Source organism: Poromitra crassiceps, assembly GCF_964638095.1.
Source record: "Poromitra crassiceps genome assembly, chromosome: 1".
Lineage (NCBI taxonomy): Eukaryota > Metazoa > Chordata > Actinopteri > Beryciformes > Melamphaidae > Poromitra > Poromitra crassiceps.
This window is the reverse complement of record NC_139623.1, coordinates 97,256,994-97,283,160: the sequence shown is the minus strand read 5'-3', so window position 1 is coordinate 97,283,160 and position 26,167 is coordinate 97,256,994. Positions and strand designations below refer to the sequence as shown.

Below are 26,167 nucleotides of genomic sequence, written 5' to 3'. Positions count from 1 at the left end.
AATGCCAAAAGGAGCATCATGAGTGAGTCATCCAATCATGACAATGCCATTTACAGCTTGCACTCTCATACAACTTTACACACAGACGCTTGGCAACGTTGAGAAATATTTTATATTTAATATTTAATCTGATGAACACAAGTCCAAGTCAAGTCTCAAGTCATTTATTTTTTGTCAAGTCACGTCGCAAGTCATCAAAACAGGGACTCGAGTCCAAGTCACCAAGTCTCAAGTACCTATCTCAGGAGGAATAAATGATCAGTATTTGTGGTAGTGGGTGGAATGAATCAATCATGGACAATCACAGTGCTCCCTCCCTGCCATGGTGCAGTGACATCATTGACTGTATATATTATCATTGACATGCATCGTAAGTTAATGGATGAGTCCAGACCGGCTTCTCCCAAGAGAAATCCCTTCAACTCAACATTGTTTAATGATAAGGAGTCAAGAATTTTCCTTTCCATTCCATCCCCTAGCCGCAGCTAAAAGTTGCTGCTGTTTGTTCGTAAGACCAGAAAACCAAAACAATGGAGTCCAAATTTGCCACGAGTGTGCACCATTTTGGGTAGATGGAGCCAGCCATCTACTGTATCACATAAATAAAACCAAGCAAAACAAAACAAAACAATAAGGTTAGCCCTTATTATTCAAATAGAGTGAAATGTCCTCTCACCATAGACCTATTTTCACCAGTGCAAAGAAAGAGCGGGATGCCTGAGGCTTTGTATGGACAGAATGATGTCATCTCCTTTTCCTATGGTGCAGAAAGGAAGCTTTGTTTTGTGGAGGCCAGGATGGCCCGGTCATCATGCTCACTTGTGACATAAAAAAAAAGCACAAAGATATCAGCTCTGCAAGACAGAACATTGTGATCTAGCTGCTCTATAAACCAGTCCATTCAGATATTTTTAGTGGAGCATTACGACTGATCTTTATTGCAAAACACCTCTTGAAATATGTAGTCTGTATTTCTGCACAGCAGCCTGGGGACGTTACTACAGACGGTTTAACCTTTCTTGACACTGCAAATATAGTAAAGCACCTAAGCAAGGTGAAATCATCAGTGATGTGTTCTTGTATTTACAAGGAAGACAATAGCTTATGGAAAGTTTATGCCTTGATGCAAACCATTGGCTGCATTTAGACCCTGATCTGTTGAATGAGATTAAAGGTAAATCCAGAATTTATTCAAACATCTAAATTCACACATGTTCTCAGATGTTTGACTAATAGATGAAGAATATGCTTTTTGTGAAGTTCTTAACCTCATCACAACTGAAAATATACATTTGTTTTGTTTCAGTGTTCTCAAAACAAAACCAAGTTAAACTGTCAGAGACTGTTGCATTGGAAACCATGACGAAAGCCATTTGAAGCTCCTAATTTGACATTTCTATGTTGCATTGCAGGTATGAAGCATCAGCACATGCAATTTGCCATTTCAATCATGGGAGAGCAGTGGGTAAAATTTAACAAGCAAGCTTTATTCACAAATGGCATGGCAACTCATTTTGGCGTAATGACTCCATGATAAGATGTCGCTCCTCTTGTGGTGAGAGAGGAGGGCATCAGCTCAGACTAGGATAGAGAATCCCCCCCATAGAGAATTCTTCAGGAGTCAAGACGTTGGTGGTGGACTGGGGAGGGGGGTGGGGCGAAACACAGCTCCAGAGAAGACGATCAGCCCGAGATACGACCAGCCACTAAGGTGAACAATCTGGAAGAGGATGATGACGTGATAACCACGGCTATATATGCACTGCACGCATCCTCTTTGGTGATTGGCTCAGCAGACGGCAAGTATGACATCACCGATGACATGTCATGGGCTGATTGGTTATTGGGGATGGGGTGATATATGGTGACGTGACTGGGTCTTCATTCTTGAAACTCAGTCCGTGAGACCCCATTTCAATCATGAGAGACCAGTGGGTAAAATTTAACAAGCAAGCTTGATTCACAGCATGGCAGCCAACTAATTTTGGCGTAATGACTCCATGATAAGATGTTGCTCCTCTTGTGGTGAGAGAGGAGGGCATCAGCTCAGATAGAGAATCCCCCAAAAGGAAGAACTTATTTCAGTGTCTTACACCGGGCTTGACCTCAGCCAACCGCCTGCGCTGGATTCACAGTTCACGTTTACCAATTCATCAGCGACTTACAAACTCACCGGGCTTGACCTCAGCCATCCGTCTGTGCTGGATTCACATTCATAAATTTAGCATTTATAATTCACATTCATAGATTTAGCATTTAGAATTCACATTCATAAATTTAGCATTTAGAATTCACATTCATAAATGTAGATAAATTTCATTTAGAAACGAACCGGAGAGCGACTTACAGCGACTTACTGCTGGCGTTATAATTCCGGGGAGTCCACCACCAACGAAATGCGATGACATTGCTATGCTGCACAGATTGCCATGCTTACCAATTAAGAAGGCGGGATCTTCACCTTTGAAGCACTCCCAAATTAACATGCTTTTTTTGATGTGTTGCTGAGCCCTCCTTACTCCAAGCACATTATCTCTAGATTTGTATGTGTATGCAACACAGCCTCTACTGAGAGGATTAGAGACGCATGGCAGGGGGAACTTGGTATTGATTCATCTGACATTATATAGGAAAGGAGTCTGTCTATAGTACAACTTTGCTCAGTTAATAGCAGACACCATCTGATCCAATTTAAAGTCGCTCACCATCTTCACTACTCCAAGCATAAATTGCACAAGATCTACCCTTCTGTCTCACTACTGTGCGACAGGTGTCACGTGTCAGAGGGCACGCTATATCATGCCTTCTGGTTCTGCCCTTCACTGACGGGGTTCTGGACCAAACTATTTGACTGGTACTTTAAGGCCTACAAAATAACCCTGCAACCGGAGGCAGAACTCACCATCTTCAGCTGCTCGGAGTCCTCTCTGAATTTCCCTACAGCTGTGCAACAATCTCTGACACCCAGGACAACTGTTACCAAAAAACTAATTCTGAAGGAATGGAAGTCATCCTCTTCCCCCTCTTTTCAGGTGTGGCTGATGGACATGATCTCTGTTATACAGATGGAGAGACTCAGGTCCCTGAGAGCCAACTCGCTTAAACGGTTCTTAACTATTTGGGACCCTTTTTTGGCTTACTTTGATGAGGTTGAGAATGAATAGTGTCTGAGGCTCTCCTGTCTGGTGTCTTGTGGACCCCTTACGTGGGATCCCATGCACAATATCTATTACAGATAAAAGCACCTTATGCGGCTGGTAGCAACATGTTGTAATGTTGAACGTTGATGATGTATGTTTTGTTTAATTTTATTTCCTATGTCTGAGCCTGTTTATTTGTCTTGTTTGTGTATTATTATTGTTCTATAAAAATTTAAAATAAAATATTGAAAAAAAAAAGGCCGCGTAGGCTGACGAAGACCAGCACCCCCATTTGTTGAAGGGAGGCGGAGGACACCACTTGCATGGCGGCCGATGTGGCCGGAATGACTGGAATAGTTCTAGGTTATATAGGTTACATTTCTGGAGAGTTAGCTTGAAGTGATGGATGCCGCATGCTTTGGTGCCATGCTTACCAATTAAACTGCTGCAATTAAACCCCCCAAAACCCACAGAGGGGGCTACATCTGTGAAAAATGTTCAATCGTCGACCGACAAAACGACTTAATCGTAGAAAAAAGGAGGAGCCACTGAGGTAAACAATCTGGAAGAGGATGATGACGTGATAACCATGGCTACTATACCTTTTCCAATCACCTTTTCGGTGATTGGCTCAGCATGTATGACATCACATGACATCATAGCAGCAAGTATGACATCACCGATGACATCACCGATGACATCACAGATGTTTTGACAGATGTCATGGGCTGATTGGCTATTGAGGATATGGGGTGATATGGTGATGTGACTGGGTCTTCATTCTTGAAACTCGGTCCGTGAGACCCCATGATGGGTAACCAGCTACATTCTCATATTTTGGGTAACGTTGCATCATGTTTTCTTTATAGTGATATAAAAGATGTTCCATAGTTCTTATATTTGGAGAACACGTATGAGGCCAGCAAGAGTATAGCCTATATTGTTTGAACCATTGTATGCTACTAGCTGAATGACAACATTAGTTTGCTGTTACTGTGGCATCCTGAGGCAAAATGACTTACAAAGATGACTCTCTGATCTCTGCAGTTCCAGAAACATTATGACAAAAGTCATTTTGGTTTTCTAGTTGCTCCAAAGCCAAACCAAGTGCGGAGCTGACAAGTAAAGTTGCCCTGACATGCCAGTAGACACCTCCGTTGCATTTCTGCCTCTTGTGTGTCAAGAAGTGCGAAAATATCTTCAATCCAATCAATCACTATACAAAGCCAGTGACATTGTTTCAACACAGACATCCAAACTGCAATTACAGATTAGGCCTTTAAATGGAAGTTGAGTTTCACAATGTCAAAATGTCAACGTAAACTGTACATAAACCTCAATTTATGGATCTTGGGTTTTAAGATATAAACAAGGTTCACATTAATTTATTATACAAGTCAATTATGGCCACAAATATGAAGCACGCTATATCATAAAACTATTGCAGTCCATTTAGGTTTGATCATCAATCACAGTATGATTACATTTACTCTCAAGAACTCAACTTTTATGACAGAAAGCAACAGAAATACATCTTGGAATACTGCCAGAAAACATGAATCACTTCACAAAATGAATGTAAACATCAGTGAGATTCTGCCCCTGGTTTTCAGTGTTAATGCCATCAATAAGGGAATGTTTGCTATCAAGTTGCAGTCCGGTTTGAACGACAAAAGATTAATCTGCATAGCAGTAGTTAGTAACGAGAACCATGTGTCGTCCACCTCCTCACCCCAGCCCCCATCTTCCCCCATTTCCCATCTGTGCCCTTCAGGCCCTCACTGCAGTCACCTCCCACTTCCCTCTTCCTTCTGAGCCAGGCTGTTTTTGTTTTCCAGACCGGGCTCTTTGGACAGGAAGTTGTGTACTTTGGGAGCATTCAGGACCAGGCTCTTTGGACAGGAAGTTGTGTACTTTGGGAGCATTCAGGAAGGCAGAGAGCGGCCTGTCTTCCCGTCAGCACTGAGCTTGGCCAAAAAAAAAAAAAGGGCATAAAGGAGGTCAGTGATTCCTTCACCAGTGGAGATTCCTTCACCAGTGGAGAAACAGAAGTCAGCTGTTCTCCTCCCCTCACTTCTCTTCCCTCCCCTTGACACAGTCTCAACATTTCAAAACCTCCTTGCCACACCACTGCCACGACTCCCTGGCTGTCTAAACATAGCATATTGGAGAAACTCGAGGGGAAATTGCAAGGGAAAAGATGGTGTTCCTGGGAGAACGTGCCACACTTGATGCATGTGTGTGTGTCCTCGGCTAAGGAGAAGCCAGTGAAAAGAGAGCCTGTGTGGAATGGAGGAAAAGAGGAGGAGATAACACGGCGCAGGGAGACTGGCTGGGGGTAAAAAAAAACAACAGGAAACCAACCAATTTGAATGCTGTTGCTGCAAATACTTGAGATAAAGCAGCGGACTGCCATCGCCACTCCACTTCCCAGCTATTACAACAGCCGGTGACTTTTCTTTGACCAATGACCATCACTTGATCTATCTTGCCATTCTAAAAAGGAAGCTTAAAAGGTGACGTCATTTCTGCTCTCAGCCTCCAACAGTGTGGTTAGTCAAGATGTGAGCGGATGTGTCTTTTGGGAGCTGTTTGCTGGGGTTTCTATTTTGTGGCTGCTTTCTGACCCTCAAACTAAGCCTTCCTCGGGGTCATATGGATCGATCGCTGGGCTCTCAACGATTTGTTTGTTTTAATCATCTGGACTACTAACTGGAGCCACATGAAGAACAAAGGGACGAAGCAGAAGACCAAAAAGAAAGGAAGTGAAAATGTGTTTGGCTGTGACCTGATAGAACATCTTCAGAGTTCAGGACAAGATGGTAAAACTTTTTATCTTGCTTTCTTTGTCGGTTAAAAGCCGGCATCATCAAACTACACACTGTCACTGCCTTGGCTCACATACATAACGGTGTAGCATTTGTGATGAAAACTGATTGTTATTTTTCATTTTCCAGATTATGATATAGCTTCTCATTATTTAGCTTATAAGCATATATGGTGAAAAAGGGAGAGAACAGAGAAAAAGTGTTTTTACACAGCAAATAGAATGCTTTATCCCAGTATTACATCACCTATGAATTGATGGTGTACATCTGTTTTACATTTAGAAAAGCAATTCATTCACTCACTGACTATATCAAATGGGGATTTGTGACTTAGGGTGTGGCTCTCTTTTTGGGTCAATTTCCTCCAGTCACTATAGAGCCTGTGACTAGTTTTGTGTCTAACAAAGGACTGGGCGGTGCTGAGGGAAAATAATTAGACACTAATGAGCAAAAGAAAAAGGCTTGATCATCGAGTCGATGGTCAGGTTTTCTGTAACCTTACAGAGCAGAGGTGTTTATTCTTTATTTGTCTATATTCTTACTCATTTTCTTTCTTCTGTTCTTATACTTTTTTCTTTCCTACAAGAATAGCTGCTCAGTAATTGTTTTGGCAGCAAGATGATGTGCCAGAAAAAGAGAGTGAACAGAAGTGTAGCACGTGCTGAGTCAACTTGGCCATCTGAATAGCGGTTGAGATCACTTTAAGGAAGGCTTGTGGAGCGGCCATGTACACTCTGCGAGGCGGAGCATCCAGAGCAGGAAAAGAAAGAGTTTGGATAGTGGCTATGCATACGCTAATACCAGGCTAACTTGGATGTCCAGCAGACATATTGTTTTGAAACCATTAGGGCCGGACTGTCAAGACAAGCATACTGCTCTACAAAGCTTAAAGGAACACTCCGCCCATTTTCAACCAGCTTTGTATCATTAGAACATCAGTAGTATATCAGAAAACTGTAAACGGTTTTGAAGTCTGTCATTTAATTTGACAGTTATTGAGTGTTAAAGTGTGGACCAGTGACATCACTGGTCCACACTAACTCAAATTAATAACTCATTAACTCAAATCAACTCTCAATAACTGTCAAACTAGATGAATGACAGAATGTTTGACAGTTATAGAGAGTTGATTTGAGTTAATGAGTTATTAATTTGAGTTAGTGTGGACCAGTGATGTCACTGGTCCACACTTTAACACTCAATAACTGTCAAATTAAATGACAGACTTCAAAACAGTTTACAGTTTTCTGATATACTACTGATGTTCTAATGATACAAAGCTGGTTGAAAATGGGCGGAGTGTTCCTTTAAGGCAGTAACTAAATAAGAGCAAGACAAAAAGATGACCTAGTTGTCATATCCTGTCGTGACAAATGTGTCCTTGGTACAGAAATTGATAATATTATAATATTTTTGGTAGCACCTATGAGCCGGATTTGTGTTCAAATGAAATATAAACTTGAGTCATGATGTTTAACCTTTGACAAACAAAAAATATTTACTGTTGTTGTTGTTGTTGTTTACATTTGTAGTAGGGCAGTACACAGATGGAAGGTTTGTTAAGTAACTAATTGCTTATAGTTTTGAGTTGGTACTCAAAGCCTTTGTCTTAACATTTAACATGCTGACAAACTAACATGAACAGCTTAACTGGGTGTTAAGTTTAGTTGCAGTGATGATCGAAAACCACTTTGAAATGTTTCTGGTCTGAATCTATGAGCCGGGTACAAAAGTCGACCTGATACCTACCCACATCCTTCCCATGTAGCTCCACCTTGCCATGTGCACTGCTCCAGTGCTAGTAGCTACCATATTTGTTCCAGTGCTAGTAGCTACCATATTTGTTCCAGTCATAGTAGCTACCTGCAACCCTTGCTGAAGTCCAATATTGTTACACTGTGATGTGGTACACAAAGCAATTATATTGAATTTATATTGTTCTTTTTTCACCTGTACTGACTGAGGCATTAATGCCCAGTCACACACTTCCCCCTCAATCTCCTAGTACTGATGAGGGACTTTATATGCAGCCATAAATTATACAATGTGTCCCAATAAGGTGATTATAATGCTGTCTCATCTCATAGGAATATTAGTATCACTAACACACTCACTATACTACAGCACCTGGTTTGATATTCTTGTGAGAATATCTATATAAACGCATCATATATTAACCTCTTCAAGGATATCCCTAATAGGCTATTACTAATCAATTAAGAGGGCTCAATAAATGATGCTGTTCTGTGAAATACTGGATATTCTTGTTGTGCCCTGCTAATTTCAAAATCGGATGTCTACTCTGGACGTAGACAAACATACATGAAGCTCTCAACTTTCTCTTTCACAATGAAATGCAAAGCCAATCGTGGTCACATAACTCTGAAAGTTTACATTTGTATCTTCATGTCCTTGTACAACTACCGTATTTTAAGCATTTTTCAGGCATAATTTAGCCTTAAGATGACACAGAAGCTAGAAACTACAAAAGACAGCAGATAGCCTCACACAAGCATGCTGGAATTTCTCTTAAAATAGATCATAAGAAGTTACCTCACACTTTCTCTTGAGTCTTATGTGCAATAGAGAGGCAAAGTGACCGCCTACTTCCTGCTTCAGCACTGTACCAGAGATTTTTTATCCGCCATTTGTTTTCCCATAGGCATTTAATAAAATGCATATAAAAATAGTTTTACTTCGTCAAACCAAACAGTTCAGCTATATTTAGAATCGGGAGAGACCATAGAACATGTCACTCTGACCAAAAAAAATAAAAAACTACATCAAAAAATATTTTCTTTAAATCCGCAATCTTTACGTTTTGGTCCGAGTGAAATGTTGTGTGGTCTCTCCTGTTTCTAAATTTTCAACCGTTTGGTTTGAACAAGTAAAACAATTCTTATAAGCATTTTACGAAATGTCTATGGGAAAATAAATGGCGGATGAAAATCTCTGTTACAGTGCTGAAGCAGGAAGTGACGTTCCACTTTGGCTCTCTATATATATATTTGGCCTTCCTAGCAACCAATGCGTATAAAAGGGGGATTTTCCTCCTTAGCTGCAACTCATGGTTCCATCTAGAAATCATTTGGGTGGGGGGTGGGGCGTAGGGTAGCTATATTTATAGTTTACTTGAATAAGAAGCTTAGTGTGGGAAATGTGTAAAAAAGGCATTGGTGGTTACTGCCTTTTGGCTAAAGGCATAATTTCATGAGATATGAGACATACACCTATATATATATATATATATATATATATATACCTATATATATATATATATATATATATAGTGACAAGTCAAGCTTACATATAATGTTGAATTTAAAAGGTAAGATACTGTACATAAAGTACAATTACCTACTTAATTGTTTAAAATGTATTTTTAAATTAATATTAAGCTAAGATTTTCACTCCAACCATTTTGAGACAAGGAGATGGTTATCTTTAAATTAGGTGTTATAAATTAGTTCATGGCTTTACTCTCGGGGGGTGGGGGGGGAGTTCTCAAATTTATTTTTCAATTTGTTCTTAAGATTTGTTTTCCTAAGAAGGTTTTGTGAATCTGGCCACCAAAGCTTTAAAGGTGATTCATGCAACATAAAAAAATATGTTAGCTTATGTCATTTAACTGTAACAATCAAGGCTAAAGGGGAACCAGCCATGGGCACAGGCTGCTGAAATGGAAAACTGAATATTTTAAGACTCCAGCAGCAGCCAGAAACTTAACTTTCACCCTCTGTGTCAAGAAATTCTCTTTACCACACATCAGCCATTGATTTAATTTCATGTCCTAAAATGACAGTTAGGCTGGCTTTACATGGTGAAACCTTCACACAACTTAAGTTGGTTGGAAGTGAGGTGAAACTAAGTTGCAAATGATTTGCAAAAGCCCTCTGCAACACACTTGAAACTTGTCTGAAACTCAGCTGCAACAGTTGCAAAACTCTCAACTTTGTGAAACTATTTTCATGCAACTGATGCACTGATGGCTCTCTTCCTATTTTCTGGGAGAAAGAAAGTAGCCAGCCAGTGGCAGAAGAAAACCCGATACAACATGTCCAAATCGATATTATCCAGCTAAAAACGATACAAATGGTAAATGGCCTGCATTTATACAGCGCCTTTATCCAAAGCGCTTTACAATCAGTACATTTACCCATTCATACACCGATGGCGGCAGGCTACCACGCAGGGTGCTGGCACACCATCAGGAGCAATTTGGGGTTCAGTATCTTGCCCAAGGACACTTCAACATGCATACTGGAGGAGGGGGAAATCGAACCACCGACCTCTTTTATCCAAGGCGATTACTGGACGACCCGCTCTACCTCCTGAGCTACAGCCGCCCCGATACAAAATAAGATACAAAGATGCAAGTTATGGCATCAAGTTATCGCACTCCCCACTTGATACAGTATAATCTACTGTAGTGAGAGAGAGAATAGGAAAAACAACATGACAGATGAAACACCCCAGCTTCATCAACTACCCGCGAATAGATCCACACGTCTAACTCCGATCCTGACAGTATGAATCACTCGCCAAGACTCCGCGCCGGTTCATCCTTGACGCTGCGCTCATTCGGGATTTCCTTGCGGCTGATCGGGCGCCGGGTGACGCCCGTTGAGGGGAGGGTACTGTTAGGATGACGTCACCATTCCTACGTTGACGTCGTCATTCCTACTATGATGTCATCGATCACTGATGATGTCATGATCCACCTGTGATCCACCTGTGTCTCCACCAAGTGTCTCAATCATGCCTTCCGATGGCCTCGCTGGTGATGTCATAACACATGTGATGTCATAACACAGGTGATGTCATATTCGGGTCTATAAGGGCCTGCTCCTGCAGGTCTTGGCGAGTGATTCATAATCTAAATTCACATCAAGATCAAGGATCATACCAATCTCTGCAACGTCTGCAACCTGCAACTCCTGCAACCAGCAACTTCGGCAATCTCTGCGACCGTTCCCAAACCTCGAACTGTGCAGCCCCAGCCATCAAGTTCCACAACACCCCAGCTTCATCAACTACCCGCGAATAGATCCACACGTCTAACTCCGATCCTGACAATTACCAATCAAGCTAGCTTGTTTTAGTTAAACAAACGACCATGTTGCATGAGGTTTTTAATTGCTTTGTGTAAATATCAAGTTGCATGAAAATGTTTCATGCAATTTGCAACCTGCAACTAGTTGCGTGAAAGTTTCACTGTGTAAAGCCAGCCTTAACACCTATGACAACATACCTTCGAGAATCAGAAGCAATGCATCAAAGTTCTAGATTAGCATGCAGAAACCCACTAAATACTGAGAGGTAAATGGTGGCTCCAGTGTTGTTCATTATCCAGCATTTGACCACAGGCATGTCACTAAAAAGTCCAATTAAGCCTCATGCATGAGAATGTAAGCCATTGCAGATTATTGGTGTCTGTAATAATTACAGCCAAATAAACCATTAACAAAATATAATTTCATTTTGTGAGGAATTAATTTGATTTGCTCAGTTCTGTTTGTAGTTCAATCTGTATTTAGCAGCGTGAGACATGGGGGCACGTTGAAAACGAGAAAAATAGAAGAGGCTATTTGAAAGGTGACTGTGGAGCTTTCAATAGAATAATCAATCATTGGGACACATCCATAATGAAAACAAACTTTCATTCATACAGGCAAAAAGGTTTTAGAAATGCAAAGCAGCACTACATGTTTGAAACACTCTTAAGGATGTTAAATGGTTTGTTTACTTATTATTTTTGTTTAATACATGTTAGATGAAAGATGGCTGAGTGATGCATCTCATTGTTACTCATTACTTCTTAATTCCATACTAAAAGGCACTATAAAGTCACTTAAACTGAGATTTGAGATATGTATATATGTTTGTGTTTAAAACAAGCAAAACAACATCTCAAATCTACCTCAATCACATTCTGAAAAGCCTCTCTGCTTTACAGTTTTTCGAAAGCCAGTGTGATATTGCTCTATATATGTGTATGCATTCAAGCACAGTAACAAATTCAAAGGAAGAATCAAGTTTTACTCCTGCTTCAAATCGAATGTGTATCACTTTTGCACTCTCCTTGTCTTCATGATTAGCATTGCAGTGAAGTTGTGGTCAAACTGATTGAACATGTGATTAACACATATTGGAAATCCGCGTTAATTCTCCTTTTGACTTTTAAACAGTATGACAGTAAAAGGTTGTTTACCTGAAGATAATGTAGGCTTACTATAGCTTAGAAAGCTGGCGTGTAGGTCAGTGGTAACATTTCAAAAGCCTGTTTCTATTAGAGGAAATGTCGCAAGTATTACCAGCTACAAGGACTGGGTGTGTCAACCTTCCTCTGAAACAAACAAACCATTTTTAACTTCCTGTCAATGTCCACCTTGTCTACAATCAGCTGCCCCAAGGAATAGAAAGCAGAGGAACAGTAGAGCATGCCCTATACTATAGCATGTTTAAGCAAACATTATGTGCAACACTACCATTTTTACATTTTGCTTTGAAATACTTTCCTTCTCTTTAATCTGCTCGAGACATTTTAAGATTGTTAGAATCAGCATGTAGTCCAATTCTGTGTGTATCCATCGTATGAAGACCGAAACAGACGGCATCATGGACCACATTTAAATGTACTTGCTTTCACTGATGAAATCAGCCCTTGTTATGTATTCCAGTGTCAAGATGTTGGTACTAGTCTCTAACATGTTGTATCAGAGATGTATTTGGTACTAGTCTCTAACATGTTGTATCAGAGATGTATTTGGTACTAGTCTCTAACATGTAGTATCAGAGATGTATTTGGTACTAGTCTCTAACATGTTGTATCAGAGATGTATTTGGTACTAGTCTCTAACATGTTGTATCAGAGATGTATTTGGTACTAGTCTCTAACATGTTGTATCAGAGATGTATTTGGTACTAGTCTCTAACATGTAGTATCAGATATGTATTTGGTACTAGTCTCTAACATGTAGTATCAGAGATGTATTTGGTACTAGTCTCTAACATGTCGTATCAGAAATGTATTTGGTACTAGTCTCTAACATGTAGTATCAGAGATGTGGTACTAGTCTCTAACATGTTGTATCAGAGATGTATTTGGTACTAGTCTCTAACATGTAGTATCAGATATGTATTTGGTACTAGTCTCTAACATGTAGTATCAGATATGTATTTGGTACTAGTCTCTAACATGTAGTATCAGAGATGTATTTGGTACTAGTCTCTAACATGTAGTATCAGATATGTATTTGGTACTAGTCTCTAACATGTAGTATCAGAGATGTATTTGGTACTAGTCTCTAACATGTAGTATCAGATATGTATTTGGTACTAGTCTCTAACATGTAGTATCAGATATGTATTTGGCACTAGTCTCTAACATGTCGTATCAGAGATGTATTTGGTACTAGTCTCTAACATGTAGTATCAGAGATGTATTTGGTACTAGTCTCTAACATGTAGTATCAGATATGTATTTGGTACTAGTCTCTAACATGTAGTATCAGAGATGTATTTGGTACTAGTCTCTAACATGTAGTATCAGAGATGTATTTGGTACTAGTCTCTAACATGTAGTATCAGAGATGTATTTGGTACTAGTCTCTAACATGTAGTATCAGATATGTATTTGGTACTAGTCTCTAACATGTAGTATCAGAGATGTATATGGATGCTACTGTATGTGTTTACAGAAAAGACTAACACATGAATGTGTTCAGTTCCTCAGGTTCTGAAGAAGTGTGCAGAGTTTATTGAGAAGCATGGCGTTGTGGATGGGATATACAGGCTGTCGGGGGTCACCTCAAATATCCAGCGCCTCAGGTATTTATGCAAATGAATGCTCCGAGCACCATGTTGATTCTTGCACAGTAATGCTTTTCAAATAATTTGATTTCTCACAGTTGGCAAGGTTAAAGCATGACTCGGCTGGAAATAGTGTAGTCATTTAGTAATACATCAAAAAAACCTTGTAGAATCATAGAAAATATTAGACATTATTAGATGTGAGATTTGGTCAATTCATGATTTGGTATCAAAATATAGGAATTCTTCCAATCTTGGACTACCGTAATCAGCATTTATACTCTTTGCCCCCGTGGTGATTATCACTGCCATACTCATTCTCCTACACTGCCACTGACCAATCACTAATCTGACCTTTTTGCTGGTTCAGTTCAGTGTAAATCCTCCTTTACTATGCAGTATTTTGCTAATCCATGTCTAACATGTTTTGATAGTCCAATTTATAGGCTTCATCCATGCCAACGGCACAGAACTGCTATGTTCGATTTACATCATATTTTTCTCAGTTTGGCACTGAAAATGTTTGGTGTCTTTGCTTTTTTGGTATAAAAACATTGGTCAGCTGGATGCATTTCAACCCAACAAGCCACGTACAGCAACAAGCAGCGAGTAGGAGTGTTAAACAATCAAAGCATTCAGCTAACTCTAACTCTAACTCTCCCTGTGTGTGTGTGTGTGTGTGTGTGTGTGTGTGTGTGTGTGTGTGTGTGTGTGTGTGTGTGTGTGTGTGTGTGTGTGTGTGTGTGTGTGTGTGTGTGTGTGTGTGTGTGTGTGTGTGTACCTATGTACAGGCAGGAATTTTGCTCTGAGGCGTGCCCTGACCTTACAAAGGAAGTGTACCTCCAGGACATCCACTGTGTGGGTTCCTTATGTAAGCTGTACTTCAGGGAGCTTCCCAACCCCCTGCTCACATACGAGCTCTATAGCAAATTCACTGTGAGTAAATTCACATTGCATTTACACATGCGCTAACGAGAGATCTCTTTCCCCACAACTGAATACGTTCATGTATCGACTAAATGCATGTCACAATTGATCAGCATTTGATTTGAATGTGATCTCAGCTCTCTGGCTCCCTAATTGAACAGATGCCTTCGTCTCGTCTGTGGAGAATATAGTCATGATGTTAGACCACCAGGCTTGCTAGATAACAAATTGAACTGTGAGCATTTGACTTGAGAAGCACTGCATGCTTATAGCACAATGTGATTCATTTTCAAAATGCCAGAGTATTGTACATACGTACATTTAGCTGTATATATCACTCTTCATCAAAGTATTACAGCAGTACAAATGAATTAATTAAAACCAGAGGCACGTGTAGCTGCCCTAATGAAGAATGCTCAGTATCTATTGGTCTCCGTATCTATTGGTCTTGAGTCTAGACTGTGGAACAGAGGACCTCAGGGTGCAGTCTGACTCACAGGGAGTTCAAAGGTTGCCGATGTAGCTTGGGGCCAAATCATGATTGTAAAACTAACAGGCAGCCCATGGAGGGAGGCTGAAACTGGACTGATATAACAGGCAGCCCGTGGAGGGAGGCTGAAACTGGACTGATATAACAGGCAGCCCGTGGAGGGAGGCTGAAACTGGACTGATATGATCTCTACATTAGCAGCACACAGATAAACGGCAGATGTGAAAGCGACTTTGAAGTGAGACAGAAGTAAAGGGAAAAAGTACAAGTCTATAAGACCTAGTAATAATTACACAGAGCAACGACTAATACAATTGCCCAGATGAGTTAATTTCATGAATACATTTTAAATCTCCAAATATTTGTAGTTTATTCTTATCCTTATATATTGCTTGGTCTGACATGTTGGTTCATGGACAGGAAAGTACAAACAATCACAGTGCATTCTGGGCAAAATACAGTACAAAAGTAGAGTTGTTGACTCTCCCCGGCCCTCAAAGGGTCGATCACAGAAAGGTCAGTTGACTTACTCGAGTAATGGAACAGCCCTGTAACGGGGCAGTGGATGGCAGCAGCAGGGATCACCCCCCCCCCCCCCCACCCCCACCCCCCGATGGGAAGTGCCAAGGGGAAGTCGAGGAGGGAATGTTCAAATGAGTAATGAAATGGGGCCGGGCTCCTTTGTTTATCCCATCCTCAATGGAAGCTTTTATGTAACTGCGGCGCCATCCTTGTTTAACATTTCTGATGAGGTCATTATTATTATTATTATTAGCAAATGCCAAGTCAATACTTCTGTCATCAAGAAATTGAGCATCCTTGACAGTTTGAGATGTGCTGTGTGCTTGATGTCACATGTCACACACAGCTGTTTGACCTTCACATTCACTTCATGTGAGGCAAGGTCTAGTCAAGGTCTAGTCAAGGCGGCGTTGATATCCAACTCATGCTCACCAGAAGGGAGGAAGTATTCCTCTCAGACAATGCAGTGGGTTCGTAGCCTCATCAGTGCATTGATCCCCTTCACTGATAATGGGAATGTGATGTTAGAGTCTCTGGTGATGTATACTATGCAGTCATTACAGATAACTGGGACATCATCACCGCAAAGATCCTCATCTCGTACAATTTCAAGTGAAATACACAGACCACAAATTGGGCATTCAATTCCTGCTCAATGTTACGGGTCGGCACTGGAAAGTAGCCGTGGGAACGAAAGTCCATAAGACCACGGAGTCATCACGGTACAGATTCAACAAGTGCTTGAAACAGGAGCCTTTTTTTCCAGTGTGGATTCTTTTGACATGTACATCTATCTATTTCACATACAGGCAGCGGTCTCTGTCCAGGGGAATCATGAGAAACTCTTACACATTCAGAGTGTCATCAAAGAATTGCCTCTCCCTCACTTCAGGTGAACTTCAGCCCTTTACCATCCTAATAAATGTATAAATCCACACACATATCCTTTGGGACTGCCCAAGGGTTCTGGAAAAAATGTTAGAGAAGAAATTGACAAGATTTTAGAAGTGGATGTCCTGCCAGATGGAATGTGATTTTGTTAGGAGCTATACCCAAAGGATTCTATAGCACAGATGAGAGGTATATATTAAGAAGATTGTTATTGATTGCCAGGAAGATGATAAAGGTGAACTGGAAGGATGAAAAACCACCAACCATAAGTCAATGGGTGCAGAGAGTGAAAAGTGTTCCTACAATGGAGCGAATGACTGCAAGTTTGCAATTGATACTTTCATACAAAGATGGGCTTGTGTTACATTATACCTGGAACCTGAACAAAGATTATTAAATTCCTCTGTAAATAATCCCGCTCTTTCGTAAATGTCCTCCCCAAAGATCTATTTCTCACCTGTACCCCCCTTTTTTTCTGTTTTGTATTATTTTATGTAAAAGGTCCTATGTCAGGGAATGTTATGTTCTGCAAAATAATGGAAACTTAAATAAAAAGTAAATACAAAAATAAGAAAATACATGTATAAATAATGTATACATTTGTGGATAACACTCTTGGTTAAGTTTGACTAATAACGTTGTAATAAATGTAATAAGATGTGCTTATCGTCCACAGAACTCTGGAGTACCTTACCAAGCACTTGGCCCACCTTGCCACCTTAAGCACCCAGACTAACATGCATACACGTAACCTGGCCCTAGTGTGGGCTCCAAACCTGTTGAGGTGAGTAACATTCGACTCTTTTGCCCTGGCCACTAACACATGAGTCTCAAGTCAGTCTTGTATCGAGGGTCAATGTGAGAGACACTATACCCTACAGTATGACCTGTATAACACCTGTGTGTTTTCATTCAATTATTTCAAACAAGCAAACTTTTTGCAGAGATTTGAAGCATTTCAAGAACTTTGTCTGTTGTGTTTACTTGCAGATCTAAAGATATTGAAGTTGCATCCTGTAATGGAGATATGGCTTTCCAGGAGGTGCGGATACAACAGTCAGTGGTTGAGTTTATTCTGAATCACACAGAGGAGATCTTCAACCATGATTCTGTGCAAATCAAACCCAAAGAAGGTACCCTATTAACTATTATTCATAAATATAAAGAACTTATGAGAGATGTATTGCCCTATATTGTTTGCTGAATTACTTCTTAGAATTGTATAAATGTATTTACTTCTATGTTCTGTATGCGTTATGAAATGGTTTAAAAAATGACCAATTATCCATTTCCAGGACCAAATTTGGTGTGTGGGGAGAAGTATGCAACACTCCCTATTGGTGGCCAGTGTGGGCCGATGAAACTGATGAGCCTGGAAGAAGCCCAAGCACGCTCCCTGGGTCCAAACCACCCAGTGCGCAGAGAACGTCAGCGAGAGAACAGTCTGCCTGATACTAGCACTGCTACGCTCTACCACACTGTCATAGACATATCAGATAGCAAGTAAGATGGCTTTCGATTCAGTTGATCATTACTAACATGTGTCAACACAGCAACATTCTTGAAGTTCATCCAATGTCTTTTTATCTGTTAGGAGAAAGTTTTCTGGAAAATCAAAGAAGTGGAAGTCTATCTTCAACCTGGGAAAGTCTGCTCCAGACTCTAAGGGGAAGCTGAGCCGGAACGGCAGTGTGTTCATAAGAGGACCGGGTAAAGGTAAAACGTCTCCAACATAATAAAACGTTGTACTGCTGTACCATACAAGTTTAAACAGCACTAAATGTACTAGCCTGGTAAACCATCTGCTCACATTCTGTTTCCTTCTGCGTTTCCACGAAACACAACAGAATGTGCGTTCACGGTTCCGGATGGTTTTAAACAGGCTATAAATGTTACTCCTGTGGTCCAGGACAGAACGTGAACAGCTTTATCCTAAAGCCAGACAGCAGAGATCAGAGATCCTCATAAGAGGACAAAAAGGAAAAGATGGCAAAGGTGACTGGGAGAGCCAATGGCTTCTCATGGGACACAAGGTTTCTGGTTCAGAATTGATCGTTCTGGGCTCCAGAAAATCACTGTGCGTTAACGCATCTTTGTTTTCTGGCTTTGAGAAATAGTTTTTCATCTTCACAGATATTGGACTACCCTAGACCATACGGATATCAAGTAAATCTTAGCTGTGTCCCCTTTAAAGTTTTGAAAACAAAAACAGAAACAAAAATAACAGAATAAGCAATGATGGAAACGCTTTTCTCCTGGAAGTGTGTTATGTTTTTTTTCCTTTCACAGAAAAGGCAGCTCTTCGGCCAGCCAGGAGCATGGAGTCCTTGTGCTCCCTACCAACAGGTCGGGCTACAAGTCAGACATTTTAAATTGTATGGCAATTAAACACAGATGTTATAAACAACTAGGGATCTCGGCGCTACTGCAGCTCGCCGAGCTGCGCTGGCCCTGCAGCTCGCCGAGCTGGCCCTGCCTGCAGCTCGCATTCGCAGCCCGCAACTCGGCTGCTGTGTGGCCAATGAGACCAGCATCACTGATGATGTCAGATTTATGACATCACTGATGATGTAACAGTCAGATTTATGACATCACTGATGATTTCACAGTGGGATTTCATCAGTGGGATTTATGAGGGATTTATGACATCACTGATGATGTCACATTGGGATTTATGACATCACTGATGATGTCACAGCGGGATTTATGACGTCACAGTGGGACAGAGAAACAGACAGACAGACAGAGCCCTAGCTCCCATTTATATACTGATGATGATGATGATGATGATGTTATAGTGCCATTCTTACAAACCATCAGCATTCTAACTTTGCTTCTGCCTAGTTAGAATGTTCGGTAGTAGCAATAGCAATCACTTTCAATGCTCTCAGTGAGATTTTCTTCTTCTTTTATCTGATATAATATAATTTGCCACTTATGTTATGTTTTGACCCACAGATGATGACAGAACAGGAAACAGCAGTCCAGCCAGTGGAAGCAGTAGCATTTGTGTTGCAGACAAAAAGTGCAGAACACTGGGATCTGACTCGCTTTATGACCTGAGTGAACAGGACCAGAACTGGGACTTTAAAGGGAAGAAAGCTGGCGGGGCAACAGGTGGCCGGAGCCCTAGCATGAATCAGGGGGGGCTGACAGGGGCCTCAGCGCCTCCTCCAAAAACACTTCCAGAACAGCTGAAGGTGTTCAAAGGCGACGACCCCAGTGGCTACAAGCCCACCTCACCTAAAAACAGGAGAATGTTATACTCAGGCTCATCCCACAACAGCTCGTCGAGGCCGTCCTTCCCAGGGAGCTTCTTCCCGCTCGAATCGTCACCTAGGCACCAACGCAAAGCCGTCAACATATCTGAGCCCTTTGCTGTGTCCGTACCGCTGCGCGTCTCAGCAGTTATCAGTTCCAACAGCACCCCCTGCAGGGGCCATGTGAAGGAAAAGCCAGCTGCACCGGCTCTGAAACCCTGCAAAGAGGCGCTACTTTCAGAGCAGAGCCACACCAGTGGGAAGAGCAGCGCTTTGCCCCAACTGGAAATGGAAAATCAGGACAGAGAGGAGAAGAAGAATGCAGAGGAGACAACCTGTAGAGTTGTGCCAGAGGGTAGGGCATCATGTTCTTTGACTACATTTGAAAAAGCAGGTTGTTGGGGCATCTGGGTAGTGTAGGCTAGAGGTAAAAGCACTCACTACATCTACCACATCTACATCACCTACATCTACCACATCTACATCATCTACGTCATCTACCACATCTACATCACCTACATCTTCTGGGAAAAGTGAGTGGGGTTTTAGAATGGGGTTTTCGGTTAAATGCATGAAATAAGGTATGTGGTTAACACAAGTTTATGGGAGTGGTAATTTGTGTTCAGCAGGATAATCTTCACACTTTTATGACTTTTGAAGCGTAAATGCATTTTTTATGTGATTTTCAGAAAACGTTTCATAAGTCATAAGTGGTCCTCATCTGTGAAGATTATCCTGCTGAACACAAACCACTCCCATAAACTTTTGTTAACCACGGACCTTATTTGATGCATTTAACCCAAATACCCATTCTAAAATCCCATAGTCTTGTCCCCCTAAAGCCCATAGCACACGAATCAAACATTCTCCAACAAACACGGACAAACACAGATGTTTGTTTGGTGTGCCATGGCTGTCTGTCCTTGTTTGAAGATGTTTGGTCAAATTCGACATGTTCAATCCTTGTTTGTTTGTATCAGAAGGAGAATACTGGAGCACTCAGGTCATCTTTAGATGGTTTATTATAAGGTACAGATCAAACACTGACGTTTCGACACTTGGTCTTCTGAAGACGACCTGAGTGCTCCAGTATTCTCCTTCTGATGCTACTGTGGTTCCTCAACTGTTGAGCACCAGTCTACGTCTTCCTAACTGTGGTTTAGCGTATGAACTTTCTCTAACCATGTTTGTTTGTGTTAAGCCCATGGCACACCAATCAAACATATTCCAACAACTGCCAACATTCTTGTTGGCAGTTGTTGGAGAATGTTGGTGTGCCATGGGAAGGTTTGATAGCAGCGATTTCTGGTTAAGCCTACAAAAATACGTCATCCCTGTGGTACTCTATTGGGGAGAAAATGGGAGAAAAAAGAGAAAAAAGAAAAAGCATGTTATGTTACATATTCCTGTGAAACAGGCTTCTGTGTTATGTGCAATATAATGTACTGTATGCAAAATCATTACAATGTCAGTTTTCCCCTTAGCTTCGAGTGGTGAAGCGGTGCAAGAGGGTCAAGGAGGGATGGACATTTCTGAACTGGAACAGCCTTCCTTTGCAAATGCAAGCGAAGACGAAGATACAGCACCATCTCCTGGGAAACAAATGCATAACCAGCCCATAGCCAAGCAATTGGTAAATAATTTACTGCTGAATTTTATTAGTAGTGTTGCTATTAAACCAGAATAGACCCTTTTCACAGGGGCCGTTTTGTGTCGAAAAGGCAGGTTAAACACAGGTGCAAGCAAAACACTAATGAAGGTTTCCAACTTCCATGATTGGAAGTTGGAAACCCTCATTACTACGGACGATGGAAGATTAGCTTAATCTGTTTCCACTGCATTTATCGCATTACCATTCATCAATATGGCCAACTTTTCCACCTCCCCCAAGCATGATTTTTTTTTTTTTTTTTTTAGTTTTCCCCCCCGCATTTTGCAGCGTTTGCAATCAGTTTTTTTATTCGTAAATTGAAAATTCACATAAAAACAGGTGGATGGAAACCCAACTACAGAGGGGGAAAAAATATCAGCATTATATTCTAAAGCCCAACATTCCTCCCTTGCATGGAAAAAAATTCAACAGAAGCATGCCATTGCTCTTTCTGACCCATTTAAAGACTTATTTTCTATTATTTGACCAAATTTTGGCTAGGGCCAGAAAGCTGTGAATAGACCTCAGATCATTTTGACTTGAACCAAAGCACAAAGATGCCTATTAATTTGAAACAGATTTAATTTATTTCTGTAATTCAACTAAGTGTGCTGCCACCCTATTCAAATCTGCATAGCTTTTTAGTGTTGTGCGTTGCAAAAGAAAGACTAAACAGTTGACACATTTATATTTGAGTGTAATAGAGATGTTACACTAATACGTTACTCCATATTAGATGGTCAATATGTTACACTATATTGACCATAGTATTGACCATACAGTAGTTTGTATTTCAACTTAAATGGTGAAACCATTTTGTTCATGTTTTATGTTTGTTTGTTTTTGTTTCAGGACAAGAGTTCTTGCCCTATTGGGAATGAGCTGTGGTCTGACCTCCACCAAGAACTGAAAATAACTGAACCTGAGATTGACTTACTGGATGAGACATTTAAGCCTGTTTTCTGCTCCACTTCCGAGGATATTAAGCTAAAGACAAATGTCCGGTCAAAAAGAAGTAGCAGCTCTCCAAGTCTATATTTGCTATGTAGAGATCAGGCTTCAAATAGCCCTTTGAGTGATCATGTTGTTGCCACTGGATCAAACACTGCAAAGAAACAACCCTCAGAGTCAGACATTCAATTTTCAATTCACAAAAACTTTGATTTAATTTCCGGGGGAAACACACAAAATCCCCACCCTGCTGATGTGATTGATGAAAAAGAGGGCAAACTGCATCAAATCGCTCCAGAAATGAACCCCCCAAACACAGATAAAGCTGTTGATAACAAACACTGGCAAGTTCCCTCCATGGACACCTGTTTAGATCTGGCACAACAACACCACGTTATGAAACCTTTACAGTCAGGAGATGCTCCAGCAGACACAGGCTTGTCAATTGCAAGTAAAAACTACAAGGGGTCAGAGAAACAAGGCGAAAAAAAGCTCTCCCGTGATGGTGCAAAGAAAAACATGAGTCTTGAGCTGGAAGGTGTTCAGAGGCTATCGACATGTTTGGATGACAGACCCAACACCTTGGCGCTACCACACCTTGATGACGAAGACGGATATGGAGGAGTCTCAGAAGAGTTGGACTGGGTGGAGCCTTGGGACGATCTTAGCTCCAGTAAACAGTGGGTTACCAGTCCTCTGCACTCACCTGACCTAAAAGACTTGTTTGACCAACTGCCACTCCCGCCTTCCTGCTCCCAAGGTGAAACCTTGAACTCGGAGGGCAACCCGTCATCTCCTTCATTTAACAATGGCAAACAGTCTGATAAATCATCTCTCATTAAGAGTACTGAACACTTCTCGGGAAACATTCCTCAGACTTCCAGTGGGAAACCAGAAACTCAAGGGACCTACTTGCAGCCGCTACCTACAAGAATCAGCATGGCCAGCACTAATGCAACGCAACCTCACACGGCCAAATGCAGCACGACAAAACAGAAGACTACATTGTCATCTCAGAGGTTTTACAGACAGATGTCTCACGAAACAGCTCCTTCAGAGCGAAGAGAGGAAAACTGCTTCTCTAAACACAGGCCATATTCACTTAATTTGGATTTAGGGCATCGATGCATCAGAGACATTTCTAATCAACAAAACCGGAACTCCTCTGAGTTTTCCTCCTGCCAGAGAGGATTGCTGACCCCATCTGGGACTGCAAACAATGGACTGCCCTCGGAGCTGGACTTGTTTCTGAACGACCGGCAGGCCCCTCTACGGCGAAACTCGGCACCGGTCAGCGTGTCGTCGGTCCGAACAGCATTCATGATAAAGACATGCCAGGCCAAAGCGGTGCCAGTCATACCTCCGAAGGTGCAGTACAGTCAGATACCTCACTCCAGACATGAGAAAGATTTTGATGTAGTAAAGGAACAAGAAAAGGAATACCCTAAAATGAATGTGGAGAAAACCAACACTGTACCTCCTCAGACAATTACAGACCTAAAAGAGGAGCTAGAGAATAAGGAGCCTGCCCCAAAACACCAAAGACAGCCAAGCGTAGAAAAATCTGCTGAGTGCGTGAAGACCACGGCCACCCCAGAACTCCCAGTGATAACGAGGAGACACGCTAATCTTGACTGCCCAAGACCTAACAGAGGTAACGTCTTACAGAGACCGTCCTTCAGAAACAGGCAGAGGCCGCAGAGCCTCATTCTGCTAAGCCCCCCTTTTCCCATCATGGACTACCCAACATCAGGAGATGATGGCAAGCTACTCCTTTCTCCCATCAAGAGTCTGACTGACACACCCGCTATTCATGTGTTTTCAAAAGAGATGGCGGAGAACTTCAGGAGCCCAGAGGGGATAACTCTTCAAAACAAAATGACTATTCCAAAAAGCGGACAGAGGCTAGAGACGTCCACCAGCTGCTTCTACCAACCACAGAGAAGATCAATGATATTCGACAGCAGAAGCCACAGACAGATTGAGTGACTGGCCCTAAGATTGGACACTTGTAAATACATAGACATACATAATAGATTTAGTTTGATGTATTTCTTGCATTCCTTGACAAATGAAGAATCAGTTAACACTCTATTTGATCAAATTGAGTGTTTAAGAAAGCTTTGAGGCAGACATGACATATTTCCAAGTCCTTAACCCTTTCCAGTCTTGTTGAAAATTCTAAAATGCATGACTGAGATCAAACTTTTCAAAGGGGAGTTAACAGTGATGAACATTTAGTCAAATTTGAGTTTCATGCCCAAGTCATCTGTGAAATCAAAGTATTCCCTGTTGCTTATGTGGTGCTACAGGTGTGGACTCCCGATCTGCTTAAGCATGTGTTTGTAAAATGGCACTTGAAGCATAAGGTGCACCTTTGGCCAAACACAAGCGGCAGCAGAGCCTTATATTGAAAATGGTGACAAATAGTATTAATGACAGCAAGAAGTCTTTGTCACATTACAACTTGCCAGAGATTATATTTACATACTTCGGGGAGCAACTGCTTGCTTAAATAATTTATGTAACTGACAATTTACTTTGTTTGTCCTACTTCATGTTTCCATGTGTGTCAGATTGCATTTACAAACACTGTGTTATAGATGTTATGACATCATGTAGCAGCATTTGAAATTAGCTAACACCTAATCACCTAACAGCCAAAGTACATAGCAAGTCAAATTAATCTTGTGTGACTTCTTGACATAAATATTCACTCAGGACTCAGAGTGCAGGAAGTACAAAGACTAAGAAAAAAATCTGATATGAAGAAAGAAATAGCAGTGTTTATTTTTTTCTGTTAGTGATACAGACTTTTTCTATAAGAATAAAGGTCACCAAAGTCTCATATTAGAAATATGTGAATTTCATGACATAGTTTGCAGTAAATATATTTCTGAAGTTGTGTTTATTTATTCTCTTAATAACTTGCATATTATATGAAGTAAACATGACTCTTTCCATACAATATACCGTATGTATTGGCTCTGTGATGATCATGATGTGATGGTTTCCACTAATATTTAAAAAGGAATTTCCCCTTTTTGTTTTCATTATATTAGAAACTAAACTAATAGTATTTACACACCAAAAGACTCTTAATTCATGTGTATATTTTACTTTCTGTTATTCCTTGTTCTTTTACTGGCAGTTGTGTATATATATGTGTGTGTGTGTGTGTGTGTGTGTGTGTGTGTGTGTGTGTGTGTGTGTGTGTGTGTGTGTGTGTGTGTGTGTGTGTGTGTGTACGTACACGTACACACATATATATTTGACTGTGTGTGTGTGTGTGTGTGTGTGTGTGTGTGTGTGTGTGTGTGTGTGTGTGTGTGTGTGTGTGTGTGCGCGCAAGGAGAAAATATAGCCGCAAGCGGCAATACCAGGGGTTCAAGCCTATTGCCCCCAGGCTTGAATATCTGTCATATCTGATTGAGCCAAATTCCCGCGAGTTGTTAAATCGCAGAGATCTCATCTGAAGAGGTCATAGACATGTCACATCTATGACATCATCAGTGATGTCAGAATTGTGGCTGATGAGGAAAAAAAAATATTAATCTGAGCAAAAACAATAAGGGTTAGTAGCCCTGCTTGAACCCCTAACTAACAATGAGAAAAAAGAGAGCTAAGATTCTCTCTGTGATGTCATTAAAAAACAAGTCCTGGAGCTGCTCCACCCACTGACAGTAAATGGGAGA

At 41.1% G+C, this 26,167-nt stretch overlaps 1 protein-coding gene across 1 annotated transcript; it reads left to right on the top strand.

The window, feature by feature from the left end:
• Positions 1 to 5,774: 5,774 nt before the first annotated feature.
• On the top strand, positions 5,775 to 25,550 carry arhgap31 (Rho GTPase activating protein 31). The gene is made up of 12 exons (XM_083634269.1): positions 5,775 to 5,962; positions 13,696 to 13,798; positions 14,572 to 14,716; positions 16,529 to 16,611; positions 17,287 to 17,394; positions 17,601 to 17,743; positions 17,906 to 18,113; positions 18,205 to 18,326; positions 18,900 to 18,956; positions 19,569 to 20,225; positions 21,355 to 21,503; positions 22,374 to 25,550. Exons 1-12 carry the CDS (start codon positions 5,863 to 5,865, stop codon positions 24,459 to 24,461), a joined length of 3,963 nt encoding a protein of 1,320 aa, XP_083490395.1. The 5' UTR covers positions 5,775 to 5,862; the 3' UTR covers positions 24,462 to 25,550.
• Positions 25,551 to 26,167: the final 617 nt, after the last annotated feature.